Source organism: Nymphaea colorata, unplaced genomic scaffold (assembly GCF_008831285.2).
Source record: "Nymphaea colorata isolate Beijing-Zhang1983 unplaced genomic scaffold, ASM883128v2 scaffold0292, whole genome shotgun sequence".
NCBI classification, from domain to species: Eukaryota; Viridiplantae; Streptophyta; class Magnoliopsida; order Nymphaeales; family Nymphaeaceae; genus Nymphaea; species Nymphaea colorata.
Window position 1 is genome coordinate 23,450 of NW_022204798.1, and position 16,551 is coordinate 40,000.

Consider the following 16,551-nt stretch of genomic DNA (forward strand, 5'->3'; position numbering starts at 1 on the left):
CCTCTAAAAAAGAGACGAGGTACCCTGAAATAAATAATTGTTCCAATGGAACCTTCTACCGCGGGTTAACCGTTGATACACGGTCCAAGCTTCATTATGAATTCCTTTACCCTTGGTTTCGATATTCTCTTTATTAACAAATGACCATTATATTAGCTTAGCTAATAATGAATCCGCTCTTATGAACGATTGGATTAGATCCCATAGCATAGAATGGTTGTTCTGATGTATTATGGAAACTCTTTGGCTTTGGGATGCAAGAACAAAATAATTCTCTGTGGTGGAACAGAATATCTCTCATTTCCCCCCGAAAAATTCTTCTTTTGTATTTCCAAAGGAATGTTGTTGTATTCCCTTGAACGGTGAACGAATCGTTTGAATCCGGTACCAACGGGTATCATCCCCCCAGAACAACATTCTCTTTCAGACCTTTCAACCAATCAATACGACCCCGGAGAGCGGCTTTTGCTAAAACTCGAGCGGTTTCCTGAAAACTAGCTTCTGATATGAAACTTTGAGTATTCAGAGATGCTCTCGTTATTCCCAATAAGACGGCTCGGTAACAAATAGCCTCTTCCAAAGCACGACCTGCTCGTTCTGCTCGCAACAATCCGATTAGTTCCCCGGGTGAAAAAACATTAGACATTCCATCTTCTGAAACCAACACTTTTGATGTTATTTGTCGTACAATAATCTCTATATGCTTATTATGAATCTGTACCCCCTGGGATCGATAAACCTTTTGGATCTTATTAACCAAAGAAATACGACTTTGCGCTATGGTGAGTTCAGCACCAATCAGGAATCCCCAAGGAATTCCAAGAATTCCTGTTATATGTTCGTTCCAACCTTCAACCCTTTTTTCTAGGTTCATCGATATTGAATCAATCGAACGAACTTCTAACACTTGTTCAACCTTTGGAAGGCCGTGAGTTATATCACCAGATCTCGATTTTTCATATATAAATGTAACTAATGTATCTCCTTCGTAAAAGATTTCTCCATAATCACCATGAACGGTTGCTCCTCGGGTCGCCAAATAGGGTTTAGCTGATCTTATTATGAAAGAGTCAAGATAAACCATTATAACTTGACCAGATTTTATGCGTGTTCCGTGTTTGGATAGACATACATTTTCACAAATAAACTGTCCGAGGCTCATTATTCTGGTTGTGGATGTCTCCTCACAATAATCGTGAGGGAGAAAGCACGAACCGAATAGATTAAAAATGATGTCACTGCATGGATTTGCATTAGAGATTCTCCCGTTTTCGTCCACTAAATAATACTTAAGTAGTTGGAAAGTCTGTTTTGGATTATTATTATCCAGTATTAAATATTTATTTAACAAGATCTCATTATGAGTTATTGAATGATAAGATGGGGAAAAATTATGAATTTTAGGTACAGTACCTAAGGGACCCAACAAATTAAGAATTGGAATCGGGGTATCCTCTTTTTCTTTAATTGATTCTTTGGTCACATTGTGATATTTCGAAACATTGATGCGAGAACAATTAGATGATGAAAAAACTATAAGAGATTGGCCTTCTTTATTTCTATTAAGAAATGTACGAACGGTTCCTTGATGTTGACTAAGTGATTGAATTTTAACCTTGGAAGAAAAAAGATTGGTATTGGCGCAATATGACCCAGTATCAGGAATCACTGAACCTGGTCTATCATTCCTCTTTCCGGTATACAAAATAGGAGACTTCACCAATTCAATTCTTATGAAATATCGAATCAGATCATTTGCCCTTACTTCAGCAGAAGAAGCCTGAACCTTTTCTATAGAACCTTTTCTGTCTTGGTCCAAATTCAATACTAAACAAGTACGAACCAATTGAATACTTGTATGGGAAATTCCTCGAATTGGTTTGCCATCCCCATAAAGGATATAATTGACAACTTGGAGTCGCAAATTATCCTTTTCCTGTAACATATCCCCAGGGAAAAGCGTTACTAGATTTATCCCATCAGCTATTTCATATGTCACTACGGGTCGTACTGAAACAAAATATTTTTTCTTGATAGGTGTGATCCGTTGGACATAGACCCAATTTTTCCCTTCCCAATTTTTCCCCTTTGATCCCTTATCCATTTTTTTCTTGCTCCTGGTGGTATCAAGATCCCAATGTGTCGGGATATCTTATCTGTTTCTCCAGGAAAATGGATACCTCCAGAAAAGATTTTCAGTTCAATCTTTTTTTTTTTTTTTTCTATTCGGACCAATCCACCTATTTGGCTTCTTGTATTAAACGTAATTCGTGTATCTACTCCAATGATACTATTGTTCCGTACCATTATGGATGAAGACCCGGGCAAGATATGGACTTCTTCGGGAATGACAAAAATCGATCTACTTTCATTTGGTATTTCGGTCTAGATTCTTTTGGTCTTCGATACTCAATCAGACCCTCTTTTTTGACGATTGAATCGACCTCTATGATGCCATATTTGGTAATTCCCGAACTGCTTCTTCTGTATCGTGGATCGTCGAAATAAGCAAGAATACTATTTCTACGTAAAATACCATTTGCGGGTATTTCAACCGTGATACTAGTACTAGAATGAGGCGTTAATTCCTTCTCCCGTTCCGGATCATATTGGAATGGTATGATGAATCTATTTCTTCGCCTCTTCGCCAATAAATAAGAATTCTCTTGGAGAATGGCGGGATATATGAAATCCCCATCACCTTTGGATATGACTCGCTCAGATCCTGCTGCATAATCAGAAATCCTTCGCCCTTTTCTCGCCAGGGGATCCGAGCCAAACAATTTGTGTCTCACTCGATTATTATTCACCGAGAAGTCAGAAATGGATCTCTCTTGGACAGAAAGAGATTGAACATTCATTTGATCTTGATCCTTGTGGAGTGAAAAAGGCACTAGACTGGATTTGCACGGACCCCCGATAAGATCCATAAATGACTTGTTTTGGGTAAGAAATGAACATTACCGTGTGTATATTCAGGTGCATGGTACACACCGGTACTCCAATGCATTTCTCCCTCTGAGTCAGAATAAATATGTTTTCGAACCCTCTCTTTAAAATGGAAAGTGGATGTTCCAGCACGAATCTCAGCAATCACTTGTTCTGATTCCACATATTGATCATTTTGAACCAAAAGAAAACTTTTTGGTGGAATATTCACACTATGTATAATATCCTGACTCTCAATAGTCACATATAGGTCTACATAGCAGAGAAAGGCAGGATGTCCATGACGTGTGCGTGTGGGATGAACCAAATCCTCATTGAATTTGATTTTTCCATTAGAAGGAGCTCGTACATGTTCCGCAGTACCACCTGTGAATACTCCACCGGTATGAAAAGTTCTTAATGTTAGTTGAGTCCCTGGTTCTCCAATGGATTGACCCGCAATAATACCTACTGCTTCTCCCAATTCAACCAGGTCACCATGAGTGGGACTCCGACCATAGCATAATCGACAGATCCAAGATGCACTTCGGCAAGTGAAGGGAGTTCGAATATATATTGGCTGCGCCCGAGAGGTCATGAATCGATTGACAAGCCCAATCCCAATATCTTGATTTCTGGTAGCAATGCATCGTAGACCTAGATATACATCGTTTGCTAATACGCGACCTATTAGCGTTTGGATCAAAATTCTTTCCGTCATCCCTTTCGAAGACTCACGGAAATACCTCGGGTACTTCCACAATCCGTTCTACGTACAACAATATGTTGAACTACTTCAACAAGTCTACGCGTGAGGTATCCAGCGTCTGACGTTCGTACAGCAGTATCCACAACTCCTTTGCGGGCTCCGTAGCAGGAAATTGTATATTCCGTTAAAGAAAGTCCTTCGCGTAAATTGCTTTGAATGGGTAAATCAATCATTTGTCCTTGGGGATCTGACATTAATCCTCTCATACCTACTAATTGGTGGACCTGAGATGCATTTCCTCTAGCTCCAGAATAGGACATTATATGAACTGGATTTGAAGGATCAGTCATCTTAAAATTAAGATTCATTTCTTGTCTCAAATATTCACTTGTGGCATACCATATCTCGATTGATTGACGTAATTTTTCTACCGCATGTACATTCCCATAATGATGGTGCTTTTCCAAAATCAAACTTTGTTGTTCAGCATCTTGGACTAACCATCTCTTAGAAGGTGTTGTTAAAAGATCATCAATTCCTAATGAAATGGATGTAGCGGTGGCTTGCTGAAAACCCAGAGTTTTTACTTGATCCAGAATGTGTGATGTATAGGCTATTCCGAAATGATCTATTAATCTGCTAATAAGCCGTTTCATGGCAGTTCCATCTATCACTTTATTGTGAAAGACCAGATCGGCCCGTTCTGCCATAAGTACCTCCATATTCTGATGAGTAGGATTCGACAATGGGTTTGAGTCAGTGATACTAAGACTTCCTTTCCTCGATCTTGATTCACTTACAAATTCAGGAATTATGATACTAGTTGAACCAGACCGAACTAGATTCCGAGAGATATCACATATCAGGTACCATATGAATAGGACCGACAAAACCCCTGTACGGCTTCTTCTATTTCTCGATAAAAGGAAATATGGCCAACAGTAGTTCGAATGTATATACAAAGCATTCCTTTTTTTACACTTCTTACTACTCGATAGTGATCATAAATCTCATGATAAGTGCCCAAAGATTCATATTGAACTTCGATGGGAACTTCTCTATTTATTGAGGCAATGACACGTTGATCTAGTCGCCACCGTAGCCATAAAGTACTATATAAATCGATCCCTTTCTGCCGATAAGCCCCAAGTGCATCGTAGGAACTACAAAAATAGGGTTCTTTCCCTTTCCTATACTCATAATTACTATGATCAATTCTTTCATTTTGGTAGTTTCTGGGGTTACATGGATTATACCTATTTGCACAAATACCTCTACGATTCCCCATCGTTAATACATAGAGCCCCATAAGCATATCTTGAGTGGGTACGGAAATGGGATCCCCAATGGCTGGAGACAAGAGATTCGTATGAGAAAACATAAGTAAACGAGCTTCTGCTTGAGCTTCCAAAGATAAAGGTACATGAACAGCCATTTGATCTCCATCGAAGTCCGCATTGAATCCCTTACAAACCAATGGATGTAAACAAATAGCTCGTCCCTCCACTAAAATAGGTTGGAACGCCTGTATGCCTAATCTATGCAAAGTGGGTGCTCTATTTAGCAATACAGGATGCCCCTGCATAACTTCTTGAAGTATTTCCCATACAATGGGTTCTTTTTCCCGAATTTTACTTTTAGCAAGTCCTATGTTGGAAGCAAGATGTTGTCTGATTAGACCACGAATTACAAATGTCTGAAAAAGCTCTATTGCTATTTCTCGAGGTAATCCACATTGATGCAGTGAAAGCGAAGGGCCTACCACAATGACGGAACGACCCGAATAATCGACCCGTTTACCAAGTAGAGTCTCGCGAAATCTTCCCTCTTTGCCTTCAATTACATCTGAAAACGACTTGTAAACTTTATTGTGACCGTCCCTCATTGGTTGTCCGCGGATCCCATTATCAAGAAGTGTATCTACAGCTTCTTGTACCAATTTTTCCTGACACATTACTAATTCCCCCGGCGTAGATCTACTTGTTGTTAATAGATCGGTAAGAGTATTGTTCCGATAGATAACTCTTCTATAAAGTTCATTAATATCTGAACTCATTGATTTACCCCCATCAATCTGAATGATTGGCCTCAACTCGGGAGGAAGAACTGGTAATAGGGACAAAACCATCCATTCTGGTTCTACATTTGTTCGAAGAAAATGCTTAGCCAATTCCATGCGTCTAACCAAAAAATCTTTTCTCCTCCCAATTTTTCTATCTTCCCAGTCATTCCCGGTTGATCCTTCTTCTCCCAATTCCTTCCATTCCACCAATGAACGATCTATAATAATTCGCAAATCCAGATCGGCTAATTGTTCTCTGATAGCAGTAGCTCCGGTAGATATTTCTCGATTTCTAAATGTATCGAAGCCTTGGGTAGTAAAAAAAAGTGGGATACTGTATTTCCGGGATTGGATTTCATATTCGAATGAACCTCGTAATCGTAAGAAAGTAGGTTTTTTAGCTATGGGCCTAGCAAAAGAAAAATTGGGATAGGTTCCTATAGGATCTTCCCCCCCCCCCTAAAAATCGGACGTGAAGGTTTCCTCTCATCCGGCTTAAGTAGTTATACCAAATAAGGGGAACTTCCAAATTTTGCTCTAGAAAACCCCACAAGGATCTACTCCTTACTCAAGTTCCCAGTGAGGACCAACCCTCATTGATTTGATTTCATTCTTCCCTTTACTTCCTCAATTAGTCATTCAATTACAACATAAATGTGAAATTATTGAGTAGTCTACTTCCCTTCGAATGATGAATCCCCTTAAGGAATACATTGAAACTCACAAAGGATTTACTTGTCTATATATCGTTCCGTTCGATCCTTTAGGTCCCTACTTTACCTCGACGATTATGCCATGTTCTTCCTTGAAGCATATATGCGATGGATAGACTCCTGTAACCGTGCCATCATATTTCATTTCTAATTGCTTAACAGAATTTTTTTTATAAATTTAGAATTCTAAAAGGAATCTAATGGCTAGATCCACGAAAGAACATGAAAAAAGTTTAACGAGGTACAACTAGCAATTCCCTATTACTCTCTTAGGGAGTCGACCATGGATTAATTCCTCTTTCATTTGGAGGTATTGAATACACCCACACCCAAAATTCTGAGCTTCATGTTATTCTTACCAATAGACATGTCAGAGCTAGAGGCATCCCAATCGGATTAAATAGGATGACAGTTTTTCATTCTGAATCTGTAAAATCGTAATTTCGATCAAATCACACATCGCAGTATACCAGGCCTTCTAATTCCTTAAGAGGTTTATCTGAAAGATTCGCGATATAACTAGGAAGACGTTTCAAATACCACACATGAGTCACCGGGCATGCTAGTTTGATGTATCCCATTTGATATCTTCGGATCCGAGAATCAACAGATTCGACTCCGCATTGTTCGCAAAATTTCGGTTCTTCTTTTTCACCCCCGATCACTCGATAATTTCCACAAGCACAAATTCCACTTTTTATAGGTCCAAAAATTCTTTCACAAAACAACCCATCTTTTTCCGGTTTATTGGTTTTGTAATGAAAAGTATAGGGTTTTGTCACCTCTCCAACTATCTCTCCATTCGGTAGGATTTTGTTGGCCCAAGCACGTATTTGTTTAGGAGAAACTAATCCAATTCGAAGTTGTTGATGTTTATACTGATCGATCATAGAAGAAAAATTATGATTCATTCCGATCAAACTTCCTTCCTATTCATCTGGAAGTTTTTCTCAGATACAAGGAAATGATTCAGTTCCAGAGATAAAGATCGTAGTTCGCGAACGAGCAATCGAAAGGATTCTGGCGCACCCTCAGGATTAGGTATTGTTCCCCCAACGATCGTGGTACCAAGTACTTCCTGACGAGCTCTAATATGATCGGATTTATAAGTGAGCATCTCTTGTAAAATATGAGCAACACCAAATCCCTCTAGAGCCCAAACTTCCATTTCTCCTACTCGTTGTCCACCTTGCTTAGCCCTTCCCCTAAGGGGTTGTTGTGTAACAAGTGCATAATGACCACTGGAACGTCCGTGGATTTTATCATCAACTTGATGAATTAATTTTAACATATAGGACTTTCCTATTATAACAGGTTGTTCAAAAGGATCTCCTGTTCTTCCATCAAATATTCTGCTCTTTCCAGGATACTCGGGTTCAAATACCCATGGATTTGCTGTTTGCTTACTGGCTTCATATAATTCAGAAAACACTAGTTTTCTCGAAGCCTCTTGCTCGTATCTCTCATCAAAGGGTGTTATTCTATAATGTCTGCCCAGCAGGTCTCCCGCTAACCCGAGCGAGCATTCAAACATCTGTCCCACATTCATTCGCGAAGGTACTCCTAATGGATTGAATACCATATCAACAGGTGTTCCATCTTGCAAATAAGGCATATCCTGTCTAGGCAAAATTTTGAAATGATACCTTTATTCCCATGTCTTCCAGCTACTTTATCGCCCACTTTGATTTTACGTTTCTGTGAGATATATACACGAATCATTTCTGGATTATAAATGGAACCCCCCTTTTCTGGCCCCACCTGACATCAATAACTCGACCTCTTCCGCCTATAGGCAACTTTAGACAAGTTTCTTTTGCAGTGGATACCTGAATGCCAAGTATGGCTCGTAATAATCTATCTTCTGGAGCATAGGATGATTCTTTCGCTGTCTGAGGCGTTAATTTACCTACTAAAACATCACCAGTTTCTACCCAAGATCCCAGCATCACAATTCCATTTCTGTCTAAATTGCGGAGTAAATAAGGCTCTAAATGAGGTATTTCATTAGTGATTCTTTCAGGTCCTTGGCTTGTCACATGAGTCTGAATTTCATATTTCCGGATATGAAAAGAAGTATAAATATCGTCATAGACTAGACGTTCACTAATGAGTACGGCATCTTCAGAATTGTAACCCTCCCATGGCATATAAGCTACTGATACATTTTTCCCCAAAGCGAGTTCGCCACCAACCGTAGCCGCACCATCCGCCAAAATTTGCCCCTTTTTCAGGCATTTACCCCGATGAACCTGAGGTTTTTGATGCATCCAAGTATTCTTGTTGGAACGCTGATACATAACCAACGGAATGCTTATAGTGTCCCCATTACCTGATAAAACGATCTTTTCAGCATCGGTATAAATGATCTTTCCCTCGCGTTCGGCTATAGCCGAACCCCCTGAATCGAGAGCCGCTTGGCGTTCCAAGCCGGTTCCAACAATACACTTTTCGGACTGAGAAAGCGGAACTGCTTGACGCTGCATATTAGAACTCATTAAAGCCCGATTCGCATCATTATGCTCGATAAAAGGAATGAGAGAAGCTCCAATAGAAAAATATTGGAAGGGATAAATATTTCGAAGATGAATCTGTTCCCATGCAATAGTCAAGAATTCTTGACGGTATCGAGCTGGACCAACTTCTTCTTCCTGAATACCCCGAGTCAACGCCAAAGAATTTCCCGCCGCCACCATATAGTATTCATCTCTACTCGGGATAAATAAACCATCTGTTCTTCTTTTGATCTCTCAGATATTTCATAAAATGGGGTCTCTATAGACCCCCAATCACCAACCCTTGCATGAATAGCTAAGGACCCAATAAGTCCAACATTGATTCCCTCGGACGTATCAATTGGGCAAATACGCCCATAGTGACTAGGATGGATATCTCGTATACGAAAACTAGCAGTTCGTCCTGTCAATCCCCCAGGACCCAAATAACTCGATTTTCGCCCATGAACTATTTGTGTCAATGGATTAGTTCGATCCAAGACTTGAGATAAAGGGTGTAGGCCGAAAAATGATTCATAAGTTGTTGTTAATGGAGTTGAAGTTACCAAATTACGAGGAGTCGGTATTAATTTATGCCGAATTGCTCCACATATAGTTCCCCGAACCACATTTTCCAAGCGAACCAAAGCCAATCCGAATTGATCCTGTAACAGATCCGCTACAGAACGAATACGTTTATTTTCAAGTGATTCATATCGTCGAGTGTACCCATTCCAAATTTCATTCCGATCAAATGATCGGCAGCAGCCAATACATCTCGTGGTAACAAAAACGTATTGTTCTGGGGTATATCAAGATTCAGTCTCTGGTTCATATTTCGTCGGCCAATCCTTCCTAATTCACATCTTTGTTGAAAAAATTTCTTTTGTAATTCTTTACATAAGGACTCAGAAAACACCGGATCACCGCCTACACAAGCAAATTTTTGATAAAACTCTAAAATGGCATTCTCCTTTGAACCAATCTTTTTTTCTCCTTCTCGTTGGGAAAGACAAGAAAATTTCAGGGTAGCAAACATTGTCTAGAATTTCTCTTAGACTTGAACCCATAGCTGATGATAGAACTAGAATAGAAATTTTTTGTTTCCTGCTTACACGGGCCCATATCCTTTCTTTTCTATCAATCTCTAATTCTGATCTTCCTCCCCAATCTGATATTATGGTGCCAGTATAGACAGAAATTCCGTTATGATCCAATCCTGTACTGTAATAAATACCGGGACTTTGCAATATTTGATTGATGACAATTCTGTAAATTCCATTTACTATAGAGGTTCCCAAGGAATTCATTAGAGGAATGTTTCCAAGCAATACGGTTTGTTCTTGCATATTTCTACCGGTTCTCCAAATTAACCCCGCCGGTACATATAACTCAGAGGAATATGTAATTGATTCATACACAGCATCTCTTTCTTTTATCAAAGGTTCCACCAATTGATAAGATTCCCCAAATAATTGAAATTCAATTTCTTGATCTGTATCTTCAATTTTTGGAAATTGATGAAGTTCTTCCATCAAGCCCTGATCAATGAACCTACAAAATCCCTCAAATTGGATCTGACTAAATCCAGGTATTGTAAACATTCCCTCATCTCCACCATCCCGGAGCATCTTTAGTTTCCCGTTTTTCGAAAAAATCCCATTATTGGCTCACTCTTTACCGAACCGTACGGATACAGATCGATCTAGCAATGATGGAATGTATATTCCGTTTACTGAATCACATGAAATTTTATTCAACCCCAAACACATACATATATATGTTATATGTAAATGGAATGTATGGGCGGAGGGAGAAGGAGAATTTTGTACTAAAATTCGAGCAACAGATGCAAATCTAAATGACTCGATAAAACATTCATGGAAACAAGTTGGATTCTGCCACTGATACCATACCTATGGATACCATACCTATGGATACCATACCTATGGAGTCTTATTACTTATTAGAGAATATCAAATGGTCTATTTGATCCAATTTCTTTGTATATCTTCTACCTTTTATCTATCAATTATGTTATGATATTATGATCAGATCTGGTTAGGTACCAGAAAAATGGATTGATTCGGGATTTGATCTGTTCTATATCTACTATATCTATGTTATATAAATGATAGAGAGACAGAATAATCAGAACATTAGAAAAATCCGGGTGGCTTTTATTTTAGCACTTAGCTCGTTGATTCCGTTGTTCAAAAGATAATTCACACAAAGGAGGGATCTATTTCGACCATTTCATTTGAGTTGTTAGTAGAATACAATTGCAGTACGTACGTAAGAGGAGTTGTATCGATGAAGTAATGCGAAGCTAGCTAATCTCGCTAGCCCATACTTTATTGCAGTTACACTTGGATATATATTTCGTTCGTGCTATATCATGAATTTCTATTCCAAATGGATCATGATTGACTATAAGGGTGTGTAAGCTATCTTACTGTTTGGGGTTTACATAAACACATAGTTGTTATTATAATTAATTGGAATTGAATTGGATTGATTTTCTTCTTATTACATTAAAGTAAAGCATTTGGAGATCAAAAGAACCTTTCGTAAATTCACATTCACATTCGTGAAATAGTTAATGGTTCCAATTAAGTATTAAATGACTGTGACTGGAAATTTATTCTTTATTTTCTTTTATTTCAATGCAATCAATAAAAAGGGAAGTTTTAGGTCTTATGTTGAGATACTATACAATAGATCTAAGAAAATCTAAGAAAATGATCTCAACTAGAGGAAGAGTAAGTTGGGTAAAAAGATGGATAGGATAAGGAAAACAGAATTGGAAGATGCAAATCCAATAAAAACCAATGATTCAGTAACCCTCTCCAAAAAGAGTATTTACGCCCATTTATTATTTCTTTTTTGGCGGCATGGCCGAGTGGTAAGGCGGGGGACTGCAAATCCTTTCTCCCCAGTTCAAATCCGGGTGTCGCCTGATCAACACAACAAATGGCTCGGAATCCTGCTTCGCTGATATAACTGGCCTGATTCTTGCCCGGTGGACGAAAAGGACCGTTGATACTTTATTTTATTTATCTTCAGAATCCGCTTCAAAATACGCAGGTTCTATGAAAGAAGGGCTGTAAATCTTTGCTCCGAGGATCCAACTTATAGGAAAGACTATAACTATCAATCTTTCCGAATTACCATACCCTACCAATGCCCACTGTAGGGTCTCCTGATTCAGTCGTGAATTAGATCTCGCTTAGATTCGCCACGGGGGAAATCCTAGGGGTTGTGGAGAGGGCTGAAGATACTTGTATACAGGCCGTACTCGCGATAGGATTTCAGTGCTCAGCCAGTCATTCAATAGTGAATGGTTAACTGGCCCCTATAGAAGAAAGTAAAAAAAGAATTTTAATTTTTCTGTGGTAACCCCCGCAATGTAGCAATGTAATAGGGTGTCTACCGATTGTTTCACAGAAACAGAGATAGTAAGGTTTAGCTTAGGGAGAGACAGTTATCCATCTTGATGGTATATATGTAGATATATTTTCCCTATGAAACGCAACAAAACAAAGAATAGATCTTACTATTACGACATGTTCCATTCCCCTAGTAACATCCCTTGATACTTCTAATGGGTAACGTGTATCTGTTGCGCTTGTGCTTAATTCTTCCTCACCACAAATCAATCCTATATAGGAAATAGAGACTTGTTACAATACAAGCGGATCCATTGGATCGGTTTGTCAATAGCTTTAAGTCATAATCTCTTTTTTTTGACTCTGCACCCCCAATTCCCCTATTATTATTTTAGGGATCAATAATGTAACAATTCCTTCATATTCATCGAGATAGGGGCATGATTCACATGGATATAGTAAGTCTCGCTTGGGCTGCTTTAATGGTAGTTTTTACGTTTTCCCTTCACTCGTAGTATGGGAAGAAGTGGACTCTAAGGGTACTACTAATTGAGTGTAATTGAGTTGAGTAATCAGCTTGTATCAATTGTTTAATTTCATAATTAGATCGTTTTATGTTTAAATAAACATATCTTCCATCTCAAAATTCCACAGAAATTTAGTAATTAATTACCTTTCATTTTCATTTAACCTTTGGATCCGCTATCTCAATTATTCCCGCGTTCGTATTTTGAAAATCAAAGCAACTCCCCTGATAATGATAGAAAATTGATTTTTTCTAATCAAATTGATTCCTCCAAAATATTCCATTTCATTTTGATGAACCCGTTCTTTCTTACCATAACATTAACATCATTATGGCATAACATTAACATCATTATGGATATTACAATGAGGAGCAACAATCCCTATTTGATTTCTTTCCCTCTTTACTGTTCAAAGGGGGAGTCGTTCTGCTATTATGTAGAGTAGATACAACTTTATACTGTAGGCGACGAGAGGCTACGCATAAGAAAAGAAGAGCGCCCGGTGATCCACATATACTTACCTTAGACTCCTGGCATTTGATTTATGCTTTATCGCCTCACCATCAGGGTTCAAGCATGAAAAAAGGTCTACTACCCCTTTTCCAGATACGAATAACTTACCATAGAACTCCTTGGATCGTCTAGTACAGATCATCCAATTCACAATTCTTTCTTTTTCTTCGGAATTTAATTCTAAAAAAATTACTTGCCTTTCTTTTGTATATGCACATACTACTCCTCCACTCTTTCGCAATAGTTAAATTAATTAGTTCTACTACTTAATTTAATCAAACAAAAATCTATCCTGATTACTGATTATCATTATGAAAGTTATTAACTTAATGAAAGATTAATGAAAGAGAAACCTATGAATTAGTACAATTCAGTTATTAACGTTAGATTCTTTCGGATTCATCAAAATAAAAACGAATGGATGGGTGGAGCGAAGAGATGGAATGGGAGTGCTATTTGAATCTATATATATATTATATATAATATGTGATAATGAATTTATGGATTTGCATCCACATGTATGTATGTAGATTGATTTTAAATTGATCTCTATCAATTCCATATTCCATATCTTCATACAATAGATAGTACGGTAGAAAGGTTCATATAGTTCTCCCCACCGTACTATCTCATCTATTGGATACATACACCGAGGATTCAATCCAGTCTGCTCATTTCATTTAAGACTTGGAATTGTCATCCCTTTCTTTCATTTATTGAATCATTTTTAAAAGAACTAAACTAATAAAATTAGACTAACTCAAGTTTCATTCAAATTAATCATTTTGACTGACTGTTTTTACGTAGATGATAAGTAAAAAAGCAGTAGGAACTAGAATGAACAGCGCAGTAGCAATAAATGCGAGTATATTTACTTCCATAATCTCATAATTTCATTTTATTTTGCTTCGCAAGAAATCGGGATCTAATCCCATAGAGATGATCAATCCTTCTCCATAATTTTGAAATTCAATGGGATTAATTAAATCCTGATAATACTGAATCGGATTCTAATATCATGAATAACAATATCTGATCTATCAAATCAATTCATCGTCGAGAATTGAATAGTATAACATAGGAAGATCTTTTATCCATACTGAATCGAAAAATTGCATTCCTGACCCCCACCCAAGAATCCCTTTGAATTTCTCATATTTTTCTACTCTTTCGTTCCTTTCTATAACCCGCCGTCCTCATTCTTTATAGAATGATATCATATGAATGAGGTTCGACCAGTATTCCATCCGTCATAGATCCAAACAGTAGAAGTGAACTGGAAAACGAATTAAGTTCTAAGCTAAGTTTTTGTGATGACCTAATCTTCTTGAAAGACAGAGAAAAATGAAAAAAAAAGATTATTCGTTCTATTTTCTATTCTCCACCCCCAGAACAGAAAGACAGGATCTTTGATTGATCTTTTATTAGTATTCGTATCCTCCTTCCTTTCCTTAATTCAGACGTATAAATCGAGAATCCAGCGTGCAATTTGGGCGAGATAAAGAGATTGTCCCCAATTCAATTAGTAATTGAGCTTACCTTGCCCGATGATAAATGTGAAATCAGGATCCTTCCACCTGGAATTAGACACTGCTCTTTGTCTCCTCCCCTTCGCAGAAGGCGGAGAGATGAATCAATCGATTCATAGGATCCCAGGTCGGTGCGGGACTGACGGGGCTCGAACCCGCAGCTTCCGCCTTGACAGGGCGGTGCTCTGACCAATTGAACTACAATCCCAAGAAAATGAGGTGTACAGCTTACATTATTTATTGTTTATTTTGATTTTATATTTTGATTTTATTTCATCGAACCATAACCGTATAGATAGATCATATAAAAAAATACGACGCCTGTAACGGATATACTGATATACATATCTACATAGATAGAAGAGAAGATGGATGGATAAATAGCAAAGCAACCTGTGGTTATTGCCAAATTGACTGACAATCCATCTTTCAATGAAAAGGGCTCTTTTCTTTTTCATCTTTTCATTTGATTTCTCGGATTGGCTGAAAATAATTCAAAATAATTCATAGATCCAGATTGTTAGAAACATCAGAACATGGAGGAACAAATAGAATCAAGTTGACTCTTTATTCCTCCATATCATCATGTATTTTGGAGTACGGATTGGTTATATCATCCTCAAGGATCGGTGAATTCTTGGGCCGAGCTGGATTTGAACCAGCGTAGACATATCGCCAACGAATTTACAGTCCGTCCCCATTAACCGCTCGGGCATCGACCCAGGAAGAATCAATTGTCGGTTTATTGATAATTCATGGTCAATTTTTCTTTCGTCGTACCCTACTACCCCCAGGGGAAGTCGAATCCCCGCTGCCTCCTTGAAAGAGAGATGTCCTGAACCGCTAGACGATAGGGGCACGCCCACCCGATCGCCATCATACTATACTCATAGTATGAGTAGTTTTTTGGAATTGTCAATGTCAATATAATGAATGCTAGGATACGAACAACCTTTCGTGCTTTTGTGATTCCGTATACATATAATATTAATGTAAGAAAATTTCTTTATTGTTCATTCAGGAACCTTTCATTACATTATATATTTATATATTCTTATATAACAATAACAATTCTTATATAACAAAGATGAATTATATAATCTAATCATAATCAAAATAATGGAGTATAGGGGATGTCTTGCCCGACAGAAAAAGTCAAACCCATTCATTCTAATTTTCACTCATTGATTCGCGCATCATTAAGATATAATAGACATAGACTGTTATATTACTATTCATTTCATATATGTATTTATATATGTATTTAATTGAATTAACTATTCATTGTTCCTGAATGAGCCCCCATCTGTATATGTATATTGTATATATTATATACAATATATACAAGATATAATTGTACAAGATATAATTGTACAGGTATATCCAGTAGATTGGCTAAATTTGTGAATTAAACAGGCCCTTTTAACTCAGCGGTAGAGTAACGCCATGGTAAGGCGTAAGTCATCGGTTCAAATCCGATAAAGGGCTTTTCCATGAAGCTGCAATGGTCATTTTTCCGCATCCGGTAGAGATGGTATAAAAAAGGGAACTGCCTGGCAAAGTTATAATGAGTTATGGGGTTGAACACTTGTTCATTCATTATGATAATAGGATGTCCCGCATTAGGAAGACTACTATGTTACTAAGGGATATACTCTGTTACTAAGGGATATACTCTCGTTATTC

At 37.9% G+C, this 16,551-nt stretch overlaps 1 protein-coding gene, 3 non-coding genes and 3 pseudogenes across 4 annotated transcripts; 3 read left to right on the forward strand and 4 right to left on the reverse strand.

The window, feature by feature from the left end:
• Positions 1-315: 315 nt before the first annotated feature.
• LOC126409455 (DNA-directed RNA polymerase subunit beta''-like) lies at positions 316-4,499 on the reverse strand (annotated as a pseudogene).
• Positions 4,384-7,464, reverse strand: LOC126409457 (DNA-directed RNA polymerase subunit beta'). The gene is made up of 2 exons (XM_050075438.1): positions 6,873-7,464; positions 4,384-6,124 (listed from the first exon to the last, which is right to left on the reverse strand). The coding sequence occupies exons 1-2, from the start codon at positions 7,321-7,323 to the stop codon at positions 4,500-4,502; spliced, it is 2,076 nt and encodes a 691-aa protein (XP_049931395.1). The 5' UTR covers positions 7,324-7,464; the 3' UTR covers positions 4,384-4,499.
• Positions 7,329-11,556, reverse strand: LOC126409456 (DNA-directed RNA polymerase subunit beta-like; annotated as a pseudogene).
• A 239-nt stretch (positions 11,557-11,795) lies between these two features.
• TRNAC-GCA (transfer RNA cysteine (anticodon GCA)) lies at positions 11,796-11,866 on the forward strand. The gene has a single exon. It is a non-coding gene; the product is annotated as a tRNA-Cys (tRNA).
• A 3,133-nt stretch (positions 11,867-14,999) lies between these two features.
• TRNAD-GUC (transfer RNA aspartic acid (anticodon GUC)) lies at positions 15,000-15,073 on the reverse strand. The gene has a single exon. It is a non-coding gene; the product is annotated as a tRNA-Asp (tRNA).
• A 237-nt stretch (positions 15,074-15,310) lies between these two features.
• Positions 15,311-16,551, forward strand: part of LOC126409452 (photosystem II CP43 reaction center protein-like) — a 6,006-nt pseudogene continuing 4,765 nt past the window's right edge.
• On the forward strand, positions 16,282-16,353 carry TRNAT-GGU (transfer RNA threonine (anticodon GGU)). Its single transcript has one exon. It is a non-coding gene; the product is annotated as a tRNA-Thr (tRNA).